Source organism: Leptonychotes weddellii, chromosome 2, assembly GCF_054177405.1.
Source record: "Leptonychotes weddellii isolate Sample4059 chromosome 2, ASM5417740v2, whole genome shotgun sequence".
In the NCBI taxonomy this organism is placed as follows: Eukaryota; Metazoa; Chordata; class Mammalia; order Carnivora; family Phocidae; genus Leptonychotes; species Leptonychotes weddellii.
Window position 1 is genome coordinate 39,020,562 of NC_138370.1, and position 17,876 is coordinate 39,038,437.

The following is a 17,876-nucleotide window of genomic DNA, read 5'->3' on the forward strand; positions in this document are numbered from 1 at the left end:
AAAATTTTATGGGCTTAATTTCTCACTTCCTTTTTCAGGTCGAAAGAAAATGGAATGGCAACATTTTGTACAGAATTACATGAAAAAAAAAACAAACTAACAGGGTTTTTTACTTGCTTATTAACAACAACAAAAAATGGAACTTTTTGAAGTCCCGTTTTTATGCTTTTTGAAAGACTGGCTGATGAGAAAGAGGCAATTCAGAAAATGCTAAGCACATAAAATGTAGGTAGTTACAAAATTTTAAGCAGGTTTTGGCGGTCTGTATTTTTCAGATCAATAGTGTTAATGGAGAATACAAGGGAGTTCTTCGACTCTCTCCTTTGTGTTCTCACAGAATATTGACCTTCTTTTAGAGCTTTTATCACACTCAGCTAATCTTTGCTCTCTCCCCCTGTCCCCACTTCTGGGCTGAGGGATCTTGGCTCCACGTTTACTCTTTGTTCAAGAGTATCTTGGGTATTTTCAGTATCTTGATTGTGCTTGATAACTTGCGCAGGAATCTGCCCCAGGGATTGTTGGGAACAGAGAAGGTATTCTGCCACAGGCAGGCTTGGGCAGTGTAGGATTCAGAAAAGAAGACAGGAAGGGGGGTGTGACAGATGGAGACTCAGGTCCTTGGCTCAGGGTCTCGTGGGTGGGGGTGCTTGATTTTCTCAAAAGAACATGCTCTACAGCCATCCACAATTTCTTTGGGTGTGTATGTGTGTGTGTGTGGGGGGGTTGCATTATTTTTACAGCAGATAATATTTCCTATAATTTTAAAGTATATAGTTATATAAATATATCATGACTTTTCAACTGTAAATAAAAAAGAAGTGATCTCGTAGTATTTAAGGGGTGAGTGGAATTGTGTAAGTTTTTATTTTTAAAAAAGCATGTTTCAAAAGTGATACACAAACCGGTTTTTCTTGACGACTGTATCTCAAGTGTTTTCCTTCCGCCATGTACACCCGATCATATTGCCCCCATTTATTTTCCTTCTGGCACTTTTCATAATTTAAAATTATCTTGTGTGTATAAAATGATTAGATATATGTTATTTATGTAAACAATGTTGTATATGTTAGTGATATGATCTATTATAATAGGTCATTGTTTATATTTATATATAGATATAATATATATCTGTACATTAATCATTTAGATAAAACTGAGGTCATATAATGGCTTGGACATCAGATATTTGACTCTTAAAATGATAGAAGTCCGTATAATTAGTTGGTCGTAAGTTAATTTGATATAGTTCAGGTATAGAAGTTCTCAGTGAAGCCCAGAATAATGGTTTAATTATTGTAGGTCTGACGACTTCCGGGATGGTCTAACAGTTTTATGAGGACCTTAAAACAATATTCTCCATTTTATTTTCTATTATCCTTTATCTCTGAAATTATAATTCTTTCTTCATCCATAATTCACACATGCAGTACGTTTTATAGAACATCTAACTCCGTACCAGCTCCTAGGGATACAAAAATGAGCAAGCTCCTCGTCCTGTCCTGTAGGACCTTACGTCTAGGAAGAGAGTCAGACGGGCGAGGATGGTCTGGATTCTGAGTGCCGGGATGGGAGTAAATTCCAGGAGCAGTGGGAGGGATAGCAGCCCACAGTTAGGGTTTCAAGCAAAAGACTTCTAAATTGAGACCAAAGAAGTAAGAATTAGCAATTAGCGGAGGTTGTAGTATGTGAGGAGGTGTGAAATGGGGTAAGTTTGGGAAAAGAGGAGAGAAGTGGTTCTAAGGAGAGGAAGTACAATATTGAGAAGGTCTGGAGCACTCAGGAGAAATGGACATAGCTTTTGCATGGAAGGAGTGTAGAGATTGGTGTAAAATGTAGCTGGGAATATGGGCAGGACCCAAGATAGGAAGGGGTTTAAATTGTGATTTCCTGTGTTTAGAGGACAGAGGAAATCCCTGGAGGGTTTAAAACAGAGTAGGGACATGGGTTGAACATGGACAGTTTGATATACTGATGAATCAGGTACAACCATCCATCCTACAATGGCTTCTCTGATTCTAAAGTTGGAATAGAAGACGGAATGGGAGTGGCCTAGAGCAAAGCCATCCCTATTTAAAAAAAAAAAAAATCCCTTTGAAGTGCACCGCTTACTATATGGCAAAATTAATTGCTTAAGTAACACCTTAGAAAGTAAGGGTCAAGTCAAAAGATGCCGCCTTCCTCCATCACACCTTTATTTTCTGTTCTTTCCTCCACCTCATTTTCCCATCCTAGGACAACAAGACCATACTCTTCCACCAGCTGCAGCAGATGACGTACAGCCTGATCGAGTGGCGGTCCCAGATCCTGTCTGGAACCCTCCCCAAGGACGAACTGGCAGAGCTCAAGAAAAAGGTCACAGCCAAAATTGATCATGGGAACAGGTAAACCAGGGATGATTTCAGCGAGAACTTGGAAAGAGATGGGCACGTTCATGCTAAGGACGTGGCTCGCCGTCAGCTTTTGATCTTACAGTTGCCAAAGAATGATACTTACTGCTCTCTTTTTGCACTGGGAAACATTTAACTTTGTTGGAAAAATTTGGCAGTCCCTTGCATAAGCCAGACCTTGTGCAGGATCGCTGTGTCAAGGAGATGACAGATGATCAGGGAAGATGGGACTTGGTTGCCAGACAAGACTGGAAGGGACAGCTCGTTGGAAGGCACATTTTCTGAGGCCTGCATCGATCTCAGTTTTTATTCCAGCAGTGGATTTTAAATCAGCATCAGACTCATTCTCTTTCTCTCCATGTTCCCTAACTGGGACCATGGTGTATAGTGTATGGAAGCCAAATTTACAAGAAGAGTAAAACATATTTTTAGCCTGTTGATTACATCTCCAGTAACCGCTGAAGAGTTAATCACTTTGTTAATCTTCTGATTAGCTCAGGCAGATACTTAGGTTCTAGACATCACTGCCCTTTGGAAAGTGAGAAATCAGACAATTCATCAGTTAATGGTGGCCTGGGATGCATCCCTCCTGACCAGCTCCTTTTTTAAAAGACTGGGTTGGTTCCTCAGTTTTGTTGATGATCCGTTTGACATTTCCTTTGGTTTTCTAAATATCTTCAAGTTGTGCATATGTGATTTTTTTCCCCTCCCGCCTTTGCCTCAGGACTCTTGAATATACTTCTGACACCTGTAAAAATACAGCTCATTATCCCACTCACTTAAATTTTACAGACTCTGACAACTGTATTCAGAAATAGCTGGAGTGAATATAGCATACAAGATTCAGATTCAACCATTATTCGAAATCTCCTATGTACCCTTCACATGTATTACTTGATTATAACCCATTCCGTGGTTGAAGAAACAGACCAAGTGAGCTTAAGTGATTTATTTCCAAGTTACAGAGATCATAAGTGGGGAAGTCGAAATTTGAACCCCAAACTTATGATTCCATGTTTAATGCTACCCTCCTAGGGTTAAGAATGAACTGTTCCCTCCCTTGTCACTTGTCCATTCCTAGGACTATAACCACAGGGGGTTTATTGCTAGTCACGTGCTGGGGCATTTCTTCACAAACAGCTGTGGTGGGCTGAGTCAGGTCCCTCCTTGCATCTGTGCTAGCCCTGTATTTTTGAGTCTTGTCACAGTATAACATGGGCCTAGAGGACTCTGATCTTCAGCACAGGATGTTAATGTCCCACAAACAGACACAGCTGCTGTCCCACGCCAGCCTTTAGAAGCAGCTCAAGAAATGAAACTCCTTCGTCAGTGTGTCAGTGCTCCGTCTCTGAGCCGTCAGCAAGACCCATAGCTCCTGCGTCTGGGTGGCCTGTGGGTCTGGCTGCCGTGGAAAGGAACCTGCCAGATGTAATCTCCTTGATGGAGATGCTATAAAACAGGGAGGGGAGGGTAATTGGACATTTTTGCTTTTTTCCCAAAGACTTGGCACATTTCACTATCATCCCTCCGCTTTCTCGCCATTTGGACACCGCTGCTCCCAAGTTGCTGGTTCCTGGAATGTACGCTGGGCATTCAGATAGCAGTATCCTGTTTCCACCACAGTCCCCAACGTCCTGGAACGAAGCACATCTTTTTTTCTACTTCTTTGTGCACATTGGGCATAAGAGCCTGGGTAGGGATCGTGCCTTGCCTAGACCATATTGCTCTTCTCCTGTGTAACACTTGGAGCTACAGCTTAACACAGCCAGGCGTGTTCTCATGCCGGTTGCTGCAATAAGACCTGCCATGTACGGAGAGTGTGCTATATACTAGATACTGCGTTATGTGCTTTACATGTTATCTCATTAAATTCTTGCAGCAACCCTGAAGGGTAGGGAATATTTACAGATGAGGAAGTCAGGGCTTTGCAAAATTAAGTAAATTACCTGGAGTCCTCTTGCTAGCATGTATTCAAGCCAAGAGTCAAATCCTGATCTAAGTGACAGCAGAGCCCATGCTGTGAGATAGGTTATGAGATTCCACCAGCTAGGACCCACTTTACTGATCGCCTTGAAGACAGTCTTGAATTAAGGGCTGTCCTCAATATTGAACTTTCAAGGAAAGCAGGCAGAGCCCCTGGATGTTTGGTCTATCATTGTTCTTATGCCAAACAATAGAAGGTCAGGGGAAGAGGCATTGGTCAGAGGAATCTGGTCAGAAGGGGTGCCAGTCTTGCCTTTCCTGTGGAGGTTCTGTGGAATAAATTACTTTGCATATCATATGAGTTTGGTTAACATTGCCATAAGTTTTCATAACTTATTTACCATAAGTTATGTGGAAAGGAGGCAGAAATGAAAAAGAAAGAAGTGAAGGAGCTGTTCTTAACTTGACTGGTCCAGCACCCAACTTTCTAACCATGAATCCTCTGGGTTCTTTCCTGGGGACTCATCAGGAAAGGGTATGTTCTTAATGAGGAGAACTCACTGATCACTCCTTTCTTTCTAGAATGCTTGGGTTAGATCTGGTCGTGAGAGATGACAACGGGAACATTTTGGACCCAGATGAAACCAGCACCATTGCCCTTTTCAAGGCCCATGAAATGGCCTCAAAAAGGATTGAGGAAAAGATCCAAGAAGAGAAGGTACACTTCCTCCAATATGCAGATTTGAGTCCCTGAGATTCCATTTTTGCCTTTGTTTTTAATGAGAGAAAGGGAGTCTCTGACAACAAGAAGTAGAAATGTTTAGAAAATCATTCATTGCCTCACTGAAAAGCAAAACATAACCAAAAAAATGAGGCAGCGGTATACCTTCTGCTATGGAAAGATTGCAAAGATATGCGTTAATAGAAAAAGAACAAGATTCAGAACAGTGTGTGCAAAACACCAGTCTTTGTGTTTCAAAAAGGGATGTACATACCTCTGTGTCTGCATATGCATAGGCTAACTCAGAAAAGATAGGCAAGAAATTGATAATTAATCGTTGCCTCTAGGAAGGAGAACTGGGTGGGAGGGAGCCTTTGTACTGTGTGACCTTCTGTATTTGATATATATAATACAGTTTCCAAATTAAATAAAATAGTATTTAAAAATAAAGCATTTGAAAGGTTTTGAAAGTAACAATTAGACATTAAATAAAAATTAGAAAAGTACAGAGAAAGAGAACAAGAAAGATTCCCCCATAGTATGATCCACAGACCCAGCTGTATTGATATTTTGGTATATAGCCTTCCAGTCTTTTTGTTCTAATGAGTAAAGGCTTCTGTTTATTTAGTTTGTAGTTTGTTTCTTTAGTACAGTTGTGATAATATTTAATTGTGTTTCTGGATCCAATGGCTAGCCACACTTGAGAGTGAAGCCTTTCCAGTGGAATCTCTTGTTTGCAGTGAGAACTGTTCTCGAAAAAGAGGGATAATGGATCATGGTTTTTGTGCCTCCGAGGTTCATTCAGGAGCCGTTGTGAGAGATAAGAAATTCTTGAAGCTACTAAGCCATGAGTTGTCATCTTTAGACAGCACTTAACTGAATTTGCTGGGCTCAAGGCCCTGAACAAGACAATCTTTTTTTTTTTTTTTTTTTTTTTTAGGATTTATTTACTTATTTGAGAGAGTGAGAGAGGAGAGAGAGAGCATGTGCACGGGGGCGGGAGGGGGAGAGAGAGAGAGAATCTCGAGCAGACTGAGTGGGGAGCCTGACATGGGGCTCGATCTCACAACCCCGAGATCATGACCTGAGCTGAAATCCGGAGTCGGATGCTTAACCAACTGAGCCACCCAGGCGCCTCATGAGCAGGACAGTCTTGATCATCCAAATCATAGTGATTGTATTTTGCTCACTTGATCATCTGGCCACGTACACACACTTTGTTCTCAGTCGGTGCTTCTCCCCTCAAGTGGCAATTATATTTGTCCCCCATTTGCTGGCCTGTGACTTTGCCATTATTCCCCATTTGCTGAAACCAAGAGGCTTTTCTGTCTTTTCCTCTGCGTTCAGTCAGTTCTTCAGAACCTGGACTTGCGGGGCCAGTCTGTCTTCAGTGCCGTCCACACCTACGGCCTCTATGTGAACTTCAAGAACTTTGTCTGCAACATTGGGGAAGACGCCGAGTTGTTCATGGCCCTCTATGACCCGGACCAGTCCACCTTTATCAGGTAGTGGAGTCCCAGGCCATCTGCTGTTGACCCTGCAGAAATGCCCAGCCTTCACTTGCCACCCACCTGAGGAGCCCTTTGCTTGGTTTGAGGGCGGGAGATAGAAAAGAGGGTAGGATCTCTAAGCGGTAGAAAATAAAATCCTTTGACTACTGAGCCTTTCTTTGCGGGAACAGTGCAGTGAAAGTTTGTGTACTCTCTGGGTCTTAGAATCACATAAAACTCATCAGAACATGGAGACAGGGACAAAGGGTTCAAAAGACACTTGGGGGCAGGGTGAGGGAAGAATGCATCAGCAGAGCACAGAGGATTTTAGGGCAGTGAAACTACTCTGTATGATTCCGTAATGGTGGATGTGTGTCATCCTACATTTGTCCAGATCCGTAGAATGCAAGCACCGAGAGTGAACCCTAAGGTAAACTATGGACTCTGCTATGGACCCTGGGGGGTAATGAGGTAACAGTGTAGGTTCTTCACTTGTAACAAATGTACCATTGTGCTGGGGGATGCTGATAGTGGGTGAGGCTGTGTGGGGGGCCAGGAGGCCCGATATATATGGAAACTCTCTGTCCCTTCCACTCAGCTTTGTTGTCAACCTAAAACTGCTCTAAAAAATAAAGTCTGTCAAAAAAAAATTTTTTTTAAACTATAGAGAATGGTAATAGGCTTCGTTGATCCACAGTCACGCTACTGCTTAGCTGAGAAGCTAAGAAAACAGATTGATTTTTGAGCAGATGGTTAAAAGTAGTTACTGACAAATTGTTTATTTCTATAATAGAGATTTTATCTGAGTGTGGTGAGTAGATTCCAGGGGATGGATTTGCAATGATTATTTTAAAATTATATTCCTGATTCAGCAAAGCTGAAACTTTTATACAAAGAATTGGAGGTAGAAGAAAGATGCCAGGCGGAATCTGGTAGAATCCGCTGTGTGTGTGCCCATCCCGAGTCGTGCTCGTCTGGGGTCCACCCTGGGTGTGCCTCATGGAGCTGGGCTGCGTGAGGCATGCTCGACATGCTCGCTTCTCCAAAGCCGGGAAACCAGGGAGCCGCCCCTTGGGTGTGACATTCGCACTTGCCTGATAAATTCAACAGAGCTTTTTGGGGCCTTGTACCCTATGAAGTCTATGCCGAGGGCAGCTCCATTGCCAGTTAGCTCTTCATTAAGGATAATTTCTCTTTTTTCTTTCACCAGTGAGAATTACCTAATTCGTTGGGGCAGTAATGGGATGCCCAAGGAAATCGAGAAGCTTAATAACCTTCAAGCGGTTTTTACTGTAAGTCCTACCTTATGTTGAATCATTTTCTGTGCTTATGATATTAGCAGATGCGCATGGTAAATATATGGAAAAACCTCAGAAATGGAAAGCTGAAAAGAAAAATCATCATAATCCTCCTAGCAGGAATAATCACTCGTTTATTCAGCAGATATTTATCGAGCACCTATTAGATGCCAACCATTATCCTAGGCACTTGAGATACAGCAGTGAACACATCAGAAAAAACATCCCTGGTCAAGGAGCTTTTATCCAAAACGGGGAGACAGTAAGAAACAATGATCAAATAAATGAGTATGTTGTATAGAATGTTAGAAGTTGTAAGTACTTTGGTTGGGGGGGGTGGGGGTTTCTGGGCTGGGGAAAGGGTGCTGTTTTAAATAGGTGGGTCAGAACAGACCTTCGTGAGAAGAGGCCATTTGAGCAAGAACTTGAAGTTGACAAAAGAGTGAGCAATGCTGATAAAGAGAAGAGCATTCTAGACCAAGGTTATAGCTTAGGCAAAGACGGGGATCTCAACTTTTTTGTTTGCTCATATTTTAATGGACTTTACCCTGAACTCCTCCTCTTTTCCAAGGAAGGAGGAGTGCTGCTCTATATGGGTCAAGAGCAAGGAAATTTATTGGGTTATAACTTGGGGCATGATGACTCTCTTTCTCTTGGGCTAGAATTTTCTTGGGGTTCTCTCACTTTTTTATGACATGGGTGCTTGAAATGCCCTAGAGCACCGCCGCCTGCTCTCCATCAGACCCATAGGAGACACTCTCTTCCTTCTCTGCCCTCTTCCCTTAAGCCCACGCACATATTTTATCTCCTTATTTCTTACCACTCATACGGCAAGGAAAATAGAGTCTAAGGGAAAGCACCTAAAAACGTGATGCAGAGCAGTGGACCCAGTACAGGCTTTTCAGTCTTTCATTCGTTCTTTCATTTCTTCTTAGTATTATTCATTCCTTCTGTTAACATCCCATTTCTGGGACAAGCGGGGTGTGATTACTGCTCATGCGCTGACCCACCTATATCTTTACCACCTGGTAAACAAAGAGAAAGAACTTGAACTCTTCCTGAAACCTCCCTTCCTCAGTTCATGGACATGTGGATTTTTCCCTAAAACCAAAAGGCATTTATCAGTCAATGTGTACCTTGAAAAAAGCACATTAGAAAAGGAATTACTGAATTTTTGGTCCATCTTCTGGCCAATAGCATTTTAGAAAATCTGCATTTTTATCCCCTTTCCCCCACCCTCCTACCGATCAGGATCTTCTTGGGATGTAAATTTCATGTCTAGCCTTTTCAATTAAATAAAATGTGGTGACCACTTCCTTGATCACTCAACATTCTACAGAAACTTCTTTTACAAATGACTGTACTTTAGTAAACAGTATCAGTGTGCCACAATTTATGTAACTAGTCACCCGGAGTCTGTCTGTTATTAACAGAAGTCTCACAAAACCTAGAACAGAAATTCAGGGTTGATGCTATCTATCATTGCTATGTATTCCTACCTTGGAGACCTGAGTTAACTAAATTATGGAGGATGGATTTGGAATGACTATTTAGAAAGTAATTCTTGATTCAGTAAGGAAGACTTAGCTATTTCATGAAAGGAATTTGAGATGCAATTAAATTATTTCTGATTTTAAAAAGAATGAGATATGTGAGCTCCTTCATGGGTTTAATCACCCATCCTTAAGAATACAAACAAGTGTAGAATACGAACCACAAAAAAACAGAGACATTGCATCTACACATCTTTTATTAATCAACAGACACCCAGAAACTCTCAATGAATACCTCTCATAAAACAGATGAATAATTACAGAAACCAGCTCTATTAGAGTTGCCTCACAGGATTATTTGGAAGATGAAATGAAATATCACCAGCATGTGTAGATCCCCAATAAATGTCAGCGTCATGCGAGCTTTGATTTCATTTGACACTGAAATGCATCAGGTGCTCAGCCATGTCCTGGCAGAATATAAAGCAACAGTGACAGGTGTCCTGATTTTTAAATACCCTGCTTAAATTGATAAATTAGAGACTTTAGATTGAAAATGATCCGATTTCTCAATTTGAAGTAGGAACTGGGAAATCAAACAAATTCCTTCCTTTATAGGAATACAGTCATTTTTCTCTGATGCCGTGGTTAGTTCTTGGCTGGGTATGGGGGAGGGAGGGAGTCATTCTGCTATTCCAGCATTAGGAAATACGCTCGGAACGGTGTTCTGTTGTCAAGTGAAAAGAGAAACAAAGGTGACAGGGTGATGCAGCATCATCTCCTTTTTGCGTGCTCTCTGTCCCTTTAGGACCTCAGTAGCACAGACCTCATCCGGCCCCGCATCAGCCTCGTGTGCCAGATTGTCCGGGTGGGCCACATGGAGCTGAAGGAGGGCAAAAAGCACACGTGTGGGCTCCGAAGACCGTTTGGAGTAGCAGGTACAGAAAGACCCAGGGACGAATGTAAATGGTATAGTCACTGTAAAGGATAGCATGGCAGGGCCTCCAGCAGTTAAACATCGAACTTACGACCCAGGAATCCCACTTTGGGTGTCCACCCAAAAGAACCGGAAGCAGAAGGTTTCAAGATCCTTGTACACCCGGTCTAGAGCAGCCTTATTTACACTAGCCAAAAGGTGGAAGCAACCCAAGTGTCCATGGATGGAGAAATGGATAAAGAAAATGTGGTCTATCCATACAGTGGAGTATCAATCAGCCTGAGAAAGGAAGGAAATTCCACAATGTGGATGAACCTTGAGGATGTTGTATAAAGTGAAATAAGCCAGTCACAAAAAGATAAACACTGCGTGACCCCACTTATATGAGGTACCCAGAGTGGTCAGATTCATTATGCGAGACAGAAGGCAGAGTGGGGCTTGCCAGGGGCTGGGAGAGGGGAAAATGGGGGGAGCTAGTGTTTAAGGGGAACAGAGTTTCAGTTTGGGAAGATGGAAAAGTTCTGGAGAGGGAGAGTGCTGATGGCTGCTCAACATTGTGAATGTACGTAATGCTGCTAAAGTGTACATTTAAGAATGGTTAAAAAAGCAGATTTTACCCCCACCACACGCACACAAAGATACGAGGGAGGGAAACCCAGAGACAGTGTAAGATGAATGTGGTTGTCAACGTGAGTATCGGACACACAGCGTTTGCTTGGGGCTCCCAGGTATGTTTTCTCGGGGGTTCTGTGTCCTCACCTAGACCCTGCCTCCTTTGTTTCTCCCTCGGTGCCCCGCACAGCGCCTTGTGCACAGTAGGACTGTAGTAAAGCCTCTGTTGTGACTATTGGCATTCTCCCTGCCTGCAGGCTACGTATTGATTTCAGTCCAGTAAAATTCTCCCTGGAAAGTGGTTTGCCTGTCTGGGAGATTGACTCTTCAAAGGCAGCACTGGGTTTGTAACCTCTTTCAAAGAGGGTCCCTGGCTTAAATCAAGCCCCACAGCCTCCTGAGAGGCCCTGCATTTTCTTCTATAGTTTCTTTTTTTTTTTTTAAAGATTTTATTTATTTATTTGACAAAGAGAGAGACAGCAAGAGAGGGAACACAAGCAGGGGGAGTGGGAGAGGGAGGAGCAGGCTTCCCGCTGAGCAGGGAGCCCAAAGCGGGGCTCAATCCCAGGACGCTGGGATCATGACCTGAGCCGAAGGCAGACGCTTAACGACTGAGCCACCCATGCGCCCTCTTCTGTAGTTTCTTAAATTAAGGAAATACATTCCTGGTCATACATTGACGTTCTAGTCACTAAGGAATTTTGAAAGCTATCAGTGAAATGCCATAATTCTCTTGGAACAAATGGCCAGAAAATGTCAGCAAGACTGACCTTGTGGGTTGTGTGGGTAACGAGGCTTCCTCTGCATGAGACTATGTATATTGTCATTCCTTGACCAACCTTGCACTCCCACTTGCTGCTCAAGGTCTGCCAGTCTCTGAGGAGGGCACAGCATTACTTCTGATAGACAAATAAAATGAAATCTCAGAAAAGGGAAGGAACCCTAGTACAATTTAGCCGTCTATATGACAGTCCACTGAACTAAGAATTTAGGGCATACTTAAAGGTCACTGCCATTCAAAATGGGCCAAAGAGATTTAAATATGAAGCTTTTGCTTGCTTTTCTGTTTCCGGGTGGGTGGATGGGTGGGTGTGTGTGTGTACGGAGAGAAGAGTAATTTCCTCTGAGCTTTGATGCCAAGCATCGATTAGCAGAGATCTAGAGTAACAACATGACGGCATCGACAAATGAACTGCCCCTTGGAAGAGGGGGTGCACCAGATACGGATTTTTCAGTATTTTTTTTGGAACAGTGTTTGCAGGGGCCTTTTAAGGGCTGACAGCAAGCTTTTGCAGCACCCTTTCACCAACATTATTATTTCCCAAGCCTTACCCACTGTGGTTTGGGTCGCTTTGAGAAGGCATTTCCTTCCTTATCCTTCAGTTTTTCCTACAAGAAATGTCTCCTATCTCTGTACTTCTTCTAATCTCCAAACAGGTTATCTGGGGAGTGGATGGTGAGTGTGTGTTTTATGGCTAGATTGTAATTCATTAACCCAGGGCTCGCCTCTTGGCTGTGGGCCCTCCCTGGTCTGAACAGCTGTAGGATGACCCACTTACTAGTTCTCTGGGCAGCAGGGCATGGTTGGCTTAAGTGATTTGGCCCCATAATCGCTGTTGGGTTCATACCCTGGCTTCACCACGTAAAACTTCTGATCTGGGGCAAGTTACCAACCTTTCCTGTGCTCAGTGTCCTCATCTCTCTCTCTCTTTTTTTTAAAGATTTTATTTGAATGAGAGAGAGCGTGTGAAAGGGGGTCAGAGGGAGAAGCAGACTCCCCGTGGAGCAGGGAGCCCGATGTGGGGCTCGATCCCAGGATCCTGGAACCATGACCTGAGCCAAAGGCAGATGCTTAACGACTGAGCCACCCAGGCGCCCGTGTTTCCTCATCTCGTAAAGTAGGGCAAATAATAGTATCGGTATAAGTAAAATAATAGACACAGTAGGCACAGGACCGTGCTGTATTCGTTGCTCTTCTTGTGCACAAAGCAGCAAATCGCTATGTGATCTTTTGTCCCGTGTTGCTGGAGCCCTGGCTTCCCTCCATGTATGTGGAAGCTGGCTGCAACCGTGTCAAGTCCAAGGGACGGTTGACCCCTTCGAGCCTTGAGTTTCTCTCTCAGGTCTCCATTCTGTTGACACTCCTGACAAAAAATACGTGTGCTCTGTGTCTTTGAATGCAGGCTTGCTAAAACAAAACAAAACCAATCTGGTTTCCGATTTCTCAAGAATTTAGCACTTGGTCGTGAGAAATTTAAAGAGCGGGGATCTGCCGGATTGATCTGAGAAAAATCCAAACCCGTGCCCGAGCTCCCGATGAATTGTTCTGCAGGCTGGGCACTGGGAGTCATCGCTGGCAAAGACCTCGTGTCCCCGCGTGGTATCTGTCTTCTCTCGTGTCCTGTGTTTGCAGATACCGTAGTTTTCCGTAGTAACTTACTGAAGCCCGAAGCAATTAAGTTCTTTAATTAAGTTTTATCTTTTTCCTAGTGATGGATATTACTGATATCATCCATGGGAAGGTGGATGATGAAGAAAAGCAGCATTTTATTCCCTTTCAGCAGTAAGTACTTTGGCATTGATCCCGGTGACTTGAGACCTGGATTAGTTCTTTGAATGATCTGTTAACACAGAACCAGGTGCTAGGAACCATTTGCTCAGTTACAGAAGGAAAGCCTCGTAAGCTGGAAGACCATGAGATAGAAGCTGACAGAAGACTTTGTTCAAGGTCCTTTATATTGGGATCACATGGAGGAGTGTAAGCTTAGCTTTTCTGATTCTGCAGAAAGGACGGATGGAATAGAAGGGGCAAGTCTGTGTCTGCACCAGAAGCCAGAGAATGGTGCCCTGTAGGTGTCAGGAAGGCCAAAGTGTATTTGCACTCTTGTCTGGAGCAGGTATCGCAGAAGACAAGGCATCCTGTTCTCTGGAGATCTTGTCAGAATGCAGAACGTGGTCTGGTGGGTCTGGAGGCTGGTGGCTGACAGGCCACCAGCTGCTGCCACCAGACCGGAGACCACGCTTTGAGTAGAAGGAGTTTAGGAGGTTTGAACCAGTGATGCCTGGGCTCCTGCTGGCGGAGGGAAAGCCAGCCTGGGATGACACGGGAGGATTCCCTGAAATGTTCTGCTAAGGCCTCCCCACTGAGCTTCAGGAGCTGGAGCCCCGCGTGGGCGCCTGGGGAGTCGTGGGCCAGCAGATGTGAACCCACAGGGCTCTGAAGAAGCGTATGTGTGAACATCATGGCTCTAGCAGTCATTCTCGCCTTACCCCGAGCGCGGGTGGGGGTGGCCTCGGGGAGGCGGCGGACGATGCTGGAACGGAGTCCTAACAGGGCGATCGTGTCAGGTAGAGAAGGTGACTGTCTCAGCCAGCCTGCAGCTGCCACAGCGGATCAGTACAACCGCTGAGAATTCTGGAAACCAGCCCAAGGATGTTGGAATTAATATATGATTTTTAAACAATCATAGCGCAAATCAGTGGAGAAATAGCAGCTATGAGGAAATGAGTTGTTTGACACAATTAGCTACCCACTTACGAAACCTAAGTTAGAGCCTTGTCGCACATCGTGTGCCCCTGGAAATTCCGGGTGATTAAATGTGTAAGTGTAAGAACTAAAATCTTAAAATACTACAGGAAAATAGAAGTCTTATGGAATAGTGGTATGTGGGAGGCCTTGCTGACTCAGACTGCAAAGATCTGACCGAAAAAGAAAAATTGACAGGTTAAACCACACAAAAATGTTAAATAACTTAGGTACAGAATAAAATTTAGTAAAATCTTTGCAATGTGTATGAAAAAAGGATGAATATTGTTACTATATAATTAATAGAAATTCATAAAGGTATGAACAGAAAATAATATATGTGTGTATATACACACACACACAAGCATGCACACATACACAGAAAGAAATGGCCTATAAATTCATTGAGAATCAATGCAATGCAAATTAAACAAGGAGGTTTGGCATTTGGTTTGACTGAGTTTTAAAAATATATACAATACCCAGAGTTTGGCTGGGTAGGAGGAAATATACAGTACTTATAAGAATATAAATTGTTACAGTGCATTGGAAGCCTCAAAATTTAGATATTTTGGAGAATATACTCCATAATTAACAGTGATTACTTCTGTTGATGTAACCAAAGGTGATTTTGCCTCATTTTTGTTTAACTCTGTATTATATTTTGTACAAAAAATATGTATTATATCTAATTTTATTTAAATTTTAAAAATCTTTCTCTTTCAGTTTAAATCCCACTACCTTAGACCATTTTCTAAATATAACAGTGCAAATAGCTCTTGCTAAGTAGTACTTCCTTCCTTCATCCAGAGGCTATTAATAATTTTTAAATGCGCTTATCTAGTATCCTACCACCTATATACTGACCCTACCAGAATGTGGTGAGGTAAATATTTTATGTAGCTTAATGCTAATTTGAATTATGAAGTGACTCAAATTCATGAATGCTGATCCCAATATAAATGTATACATACCCATTCAAGTATGTTAAGTGTATTAAGTGTAACAGATATAGTAACTATAATATTTTATTACTACATTAAGTTAAATGTATCAATATATTAAATATATGACTATATCTTAAGCATTAATGAGTAAATATTAAATAAATAATATATAGAGAATAAATATGAATATATATTTAGATATATTAAAATGTATATATTATAAACATAAAGAACTTTCACGTCCATGGATGTTCCTATTATATATACGTATAATTTTATTTATCACTATTATATGTGCATTATGTATATACGCATATTATATGTGTATATACATAATAGGAGCAGCATGCATGGATGTGAAAGTTACTCTGTATGTTTGTTTCACTACTGAGGTGGGTTTCTTCCTTTGATTTTGTGCCCCCCTGCCTAATTTCTGAACCAGCTCCCAGCAGCCATGTTGAACAGTGAGCCCTGAGATTGCCTTCACTGTATAATAATAGGCGCTTTGAGTTTCCAAGGAGCCCAGCCCTAATTTGATTGCCATTCACTGTGCAGCCAGCAGCCCCTGTAAAGCATTCATGAGGCAAATCACAGTCTCTGGCTTTTAACTCCTAAGATTTATGGCAAATGCTTTCATAGCTTACCTCATCAATGAGCTTTACAGCGTATTATATGAGGAGAGTCTCCTGGATGGATTCTGCTAGTCCATCGAAGCGAGAGTCCTTTGAAGAGAGCCACTCAGATCCCAGCCATATTTGGTATTTGGTTTGACCGAGACATGGTAGTACATTTCCCTGCTACTATCAGGGTCGAGATCAGAAGCCTGCAGAGAAAGCTGGCCTGCGTCACGGGCAAGAGAACAAAACCACAGCAGAGAGGGAGCTGCCGACCTGCACCAGGCTGATACGGAGTTCCTGAGGGTGCTCGTGCTGTCGGGAGGGGCTGTGTTTGGGTCTTGGATCTCAGCCTGTGGGCTCATGAAAGTGAAGCTTGTTTGCCGGTGGCTGTGCCATGGAGTTTGCCGTCACATGAGAATCTAAGAACGCCCTCCAGAAGCTACTGCGTGCATGCCGCTCTTGTCTGTGCGTCAAGTGTTGGTGCCAGATGGAGGCCTTTGAAGGCATCTGATCTAGGCCCAGCATGCAGATGAGGATACTGAGGCCTGGAGCGTATGTCAGGTAGAACCAGGACTGGAGGCCAGATCACCTGTCCCATCCCTCCTGCACTTCACTTCCATTATGTCAGCCTGTCCCACCTCAGAAAGAGCATTAGGCCTTGCCTCTGGTTTTGTTAACATTTGGCCATCAGTTTTGTTTGTTCTTAGGAGGTTTGTTTTTTCCTTTTTCCACGGGGGTGTCTATCTTAGACACCAAATTCATCTTGGAAATGACCAAGATAGGCACCCCATGGAAAAATAAAGGAAAAGGAGAGTCCTCTCATGAGGTGGGTCTAGTGTTTAGATTTCCAGATTATTCCCATAGAATCCACGCTGTCTGAAGCTGTGCTATAGAAACTTCCTCTTTTTTCCTTACCTCTCATTTCTGACTTCCCCAGAATTGCAATGGAAACCTATATCCGGCAGAGACAGCTAATCATGTCGCCCCTGATAACATCCCATGTGATTGGGGAGAATGAGCCACTCACTTCAGTCTTGAATAAAGTGATAGCAGCGAAGGAAGTGAATCACAAAGGACAAGGTACACAGCCCTGCGTACTAAGCTGGGAGGGGGCTTGGCGGGGCAGCATTGGAACTGGGTCCTTGGACTCTGGCCCTTTTCCCTATCTTTGATGCAGAGCAGACCCTGCTGGGGATTGCTCACCTCAGCTTCCTGCTGAAGGCATTTTACACTGAAGAGTGCGGAGGCTGCACTCAGCACTGAATTGGATCACAGCTGTATTTTGTAAATTCTGTGGAACAAATTTTTATCCCATGAGTCCTTTTTCAGTTTTGTCTCCCCTTATATTAAGTAAAATTAAGAGGAAAGAGACCAAAGTAATACAAATGAACAGATACTAATTTTTTTTTAAGATTTGATTTATTTATTTGAGGGAGAGAGAGAGAGAGAGAGAGCGCGAGCTCAAGCCGGGGGAGGGAGGGAGAAGCAGACCCCCTACTGAGCAGGGAGCCTGATGGATGCAGGATCATGACCTGAGCTAAAGGCAGATGCTTAAACCAACTGAGCCACCCAGGCGCCCCTGAACAGATATTAATATGAAATAACGTGCTAGCTAGCAAAACATTTTGAGTTGTTTTTAGTGCTTCCATATATCGTTCTGTTGACAATTTTAACTAGGAAATTCCATTCATTGAAACTGCATTTTAAATTCAAATAATATTTTAAAAACTAGTTAAAATTTTAAAATTCAAATACCATGATGGTGATGATTTGGGGATAATTTTGAAGATTGGGTCACTTTTCTTTTTTTTTTTTTTTTAAACCACCCTGTAACTATCTTCTACTGAAGTGGAGGCAATCAGGAAACACATTATTTTCAGCATATTCCATTTTCCATATATTCACAGTTGTTCTGGGTAGGAAAG

The 17,876-nt window shown here is 42.8% G+C and overlaps 1 protein-coding gene across 1 annotated transcript in view; it reads left to right on the forward strand.

The window, feature by feature from the left end:
* DOCK5 (dedicator of cytokinesis 5) overlaps positions 1-17,876 on the forward strand; it is a 200,110-nt gene that overhangs the window by 87,479 nt on the left and 94,755 nt on the right. The window contains exons 6-12 of the mRNA XM_081812900.1: positions 2,233-2,381; positions 4,893-5,028; positions 6,379-6,536; positions 7,732-7,813; positions 10,121-10,250; positions 13,352-13,424; positions 16,889-17,031. Of these exons, the coding sequence (XP_081669026.1) occupies positions 2,233-2,381; positions 4,893-5,028; positions 6,379-6,536; positions 7,732-7,813; positions 10,121-10,250; positions 13,352-13,424; positions 16,889-17,031 (871 nt within the window). The remainder of the gene's footprint in view (positions 1-2,232; positions 2,382-4,892; positions 5,029-6,378; positions 6,537-7,731; positions 7,814-10,120; positions 10,251-13,351; positions 13,425-16,888; positions 17,032-17,876) is intronic.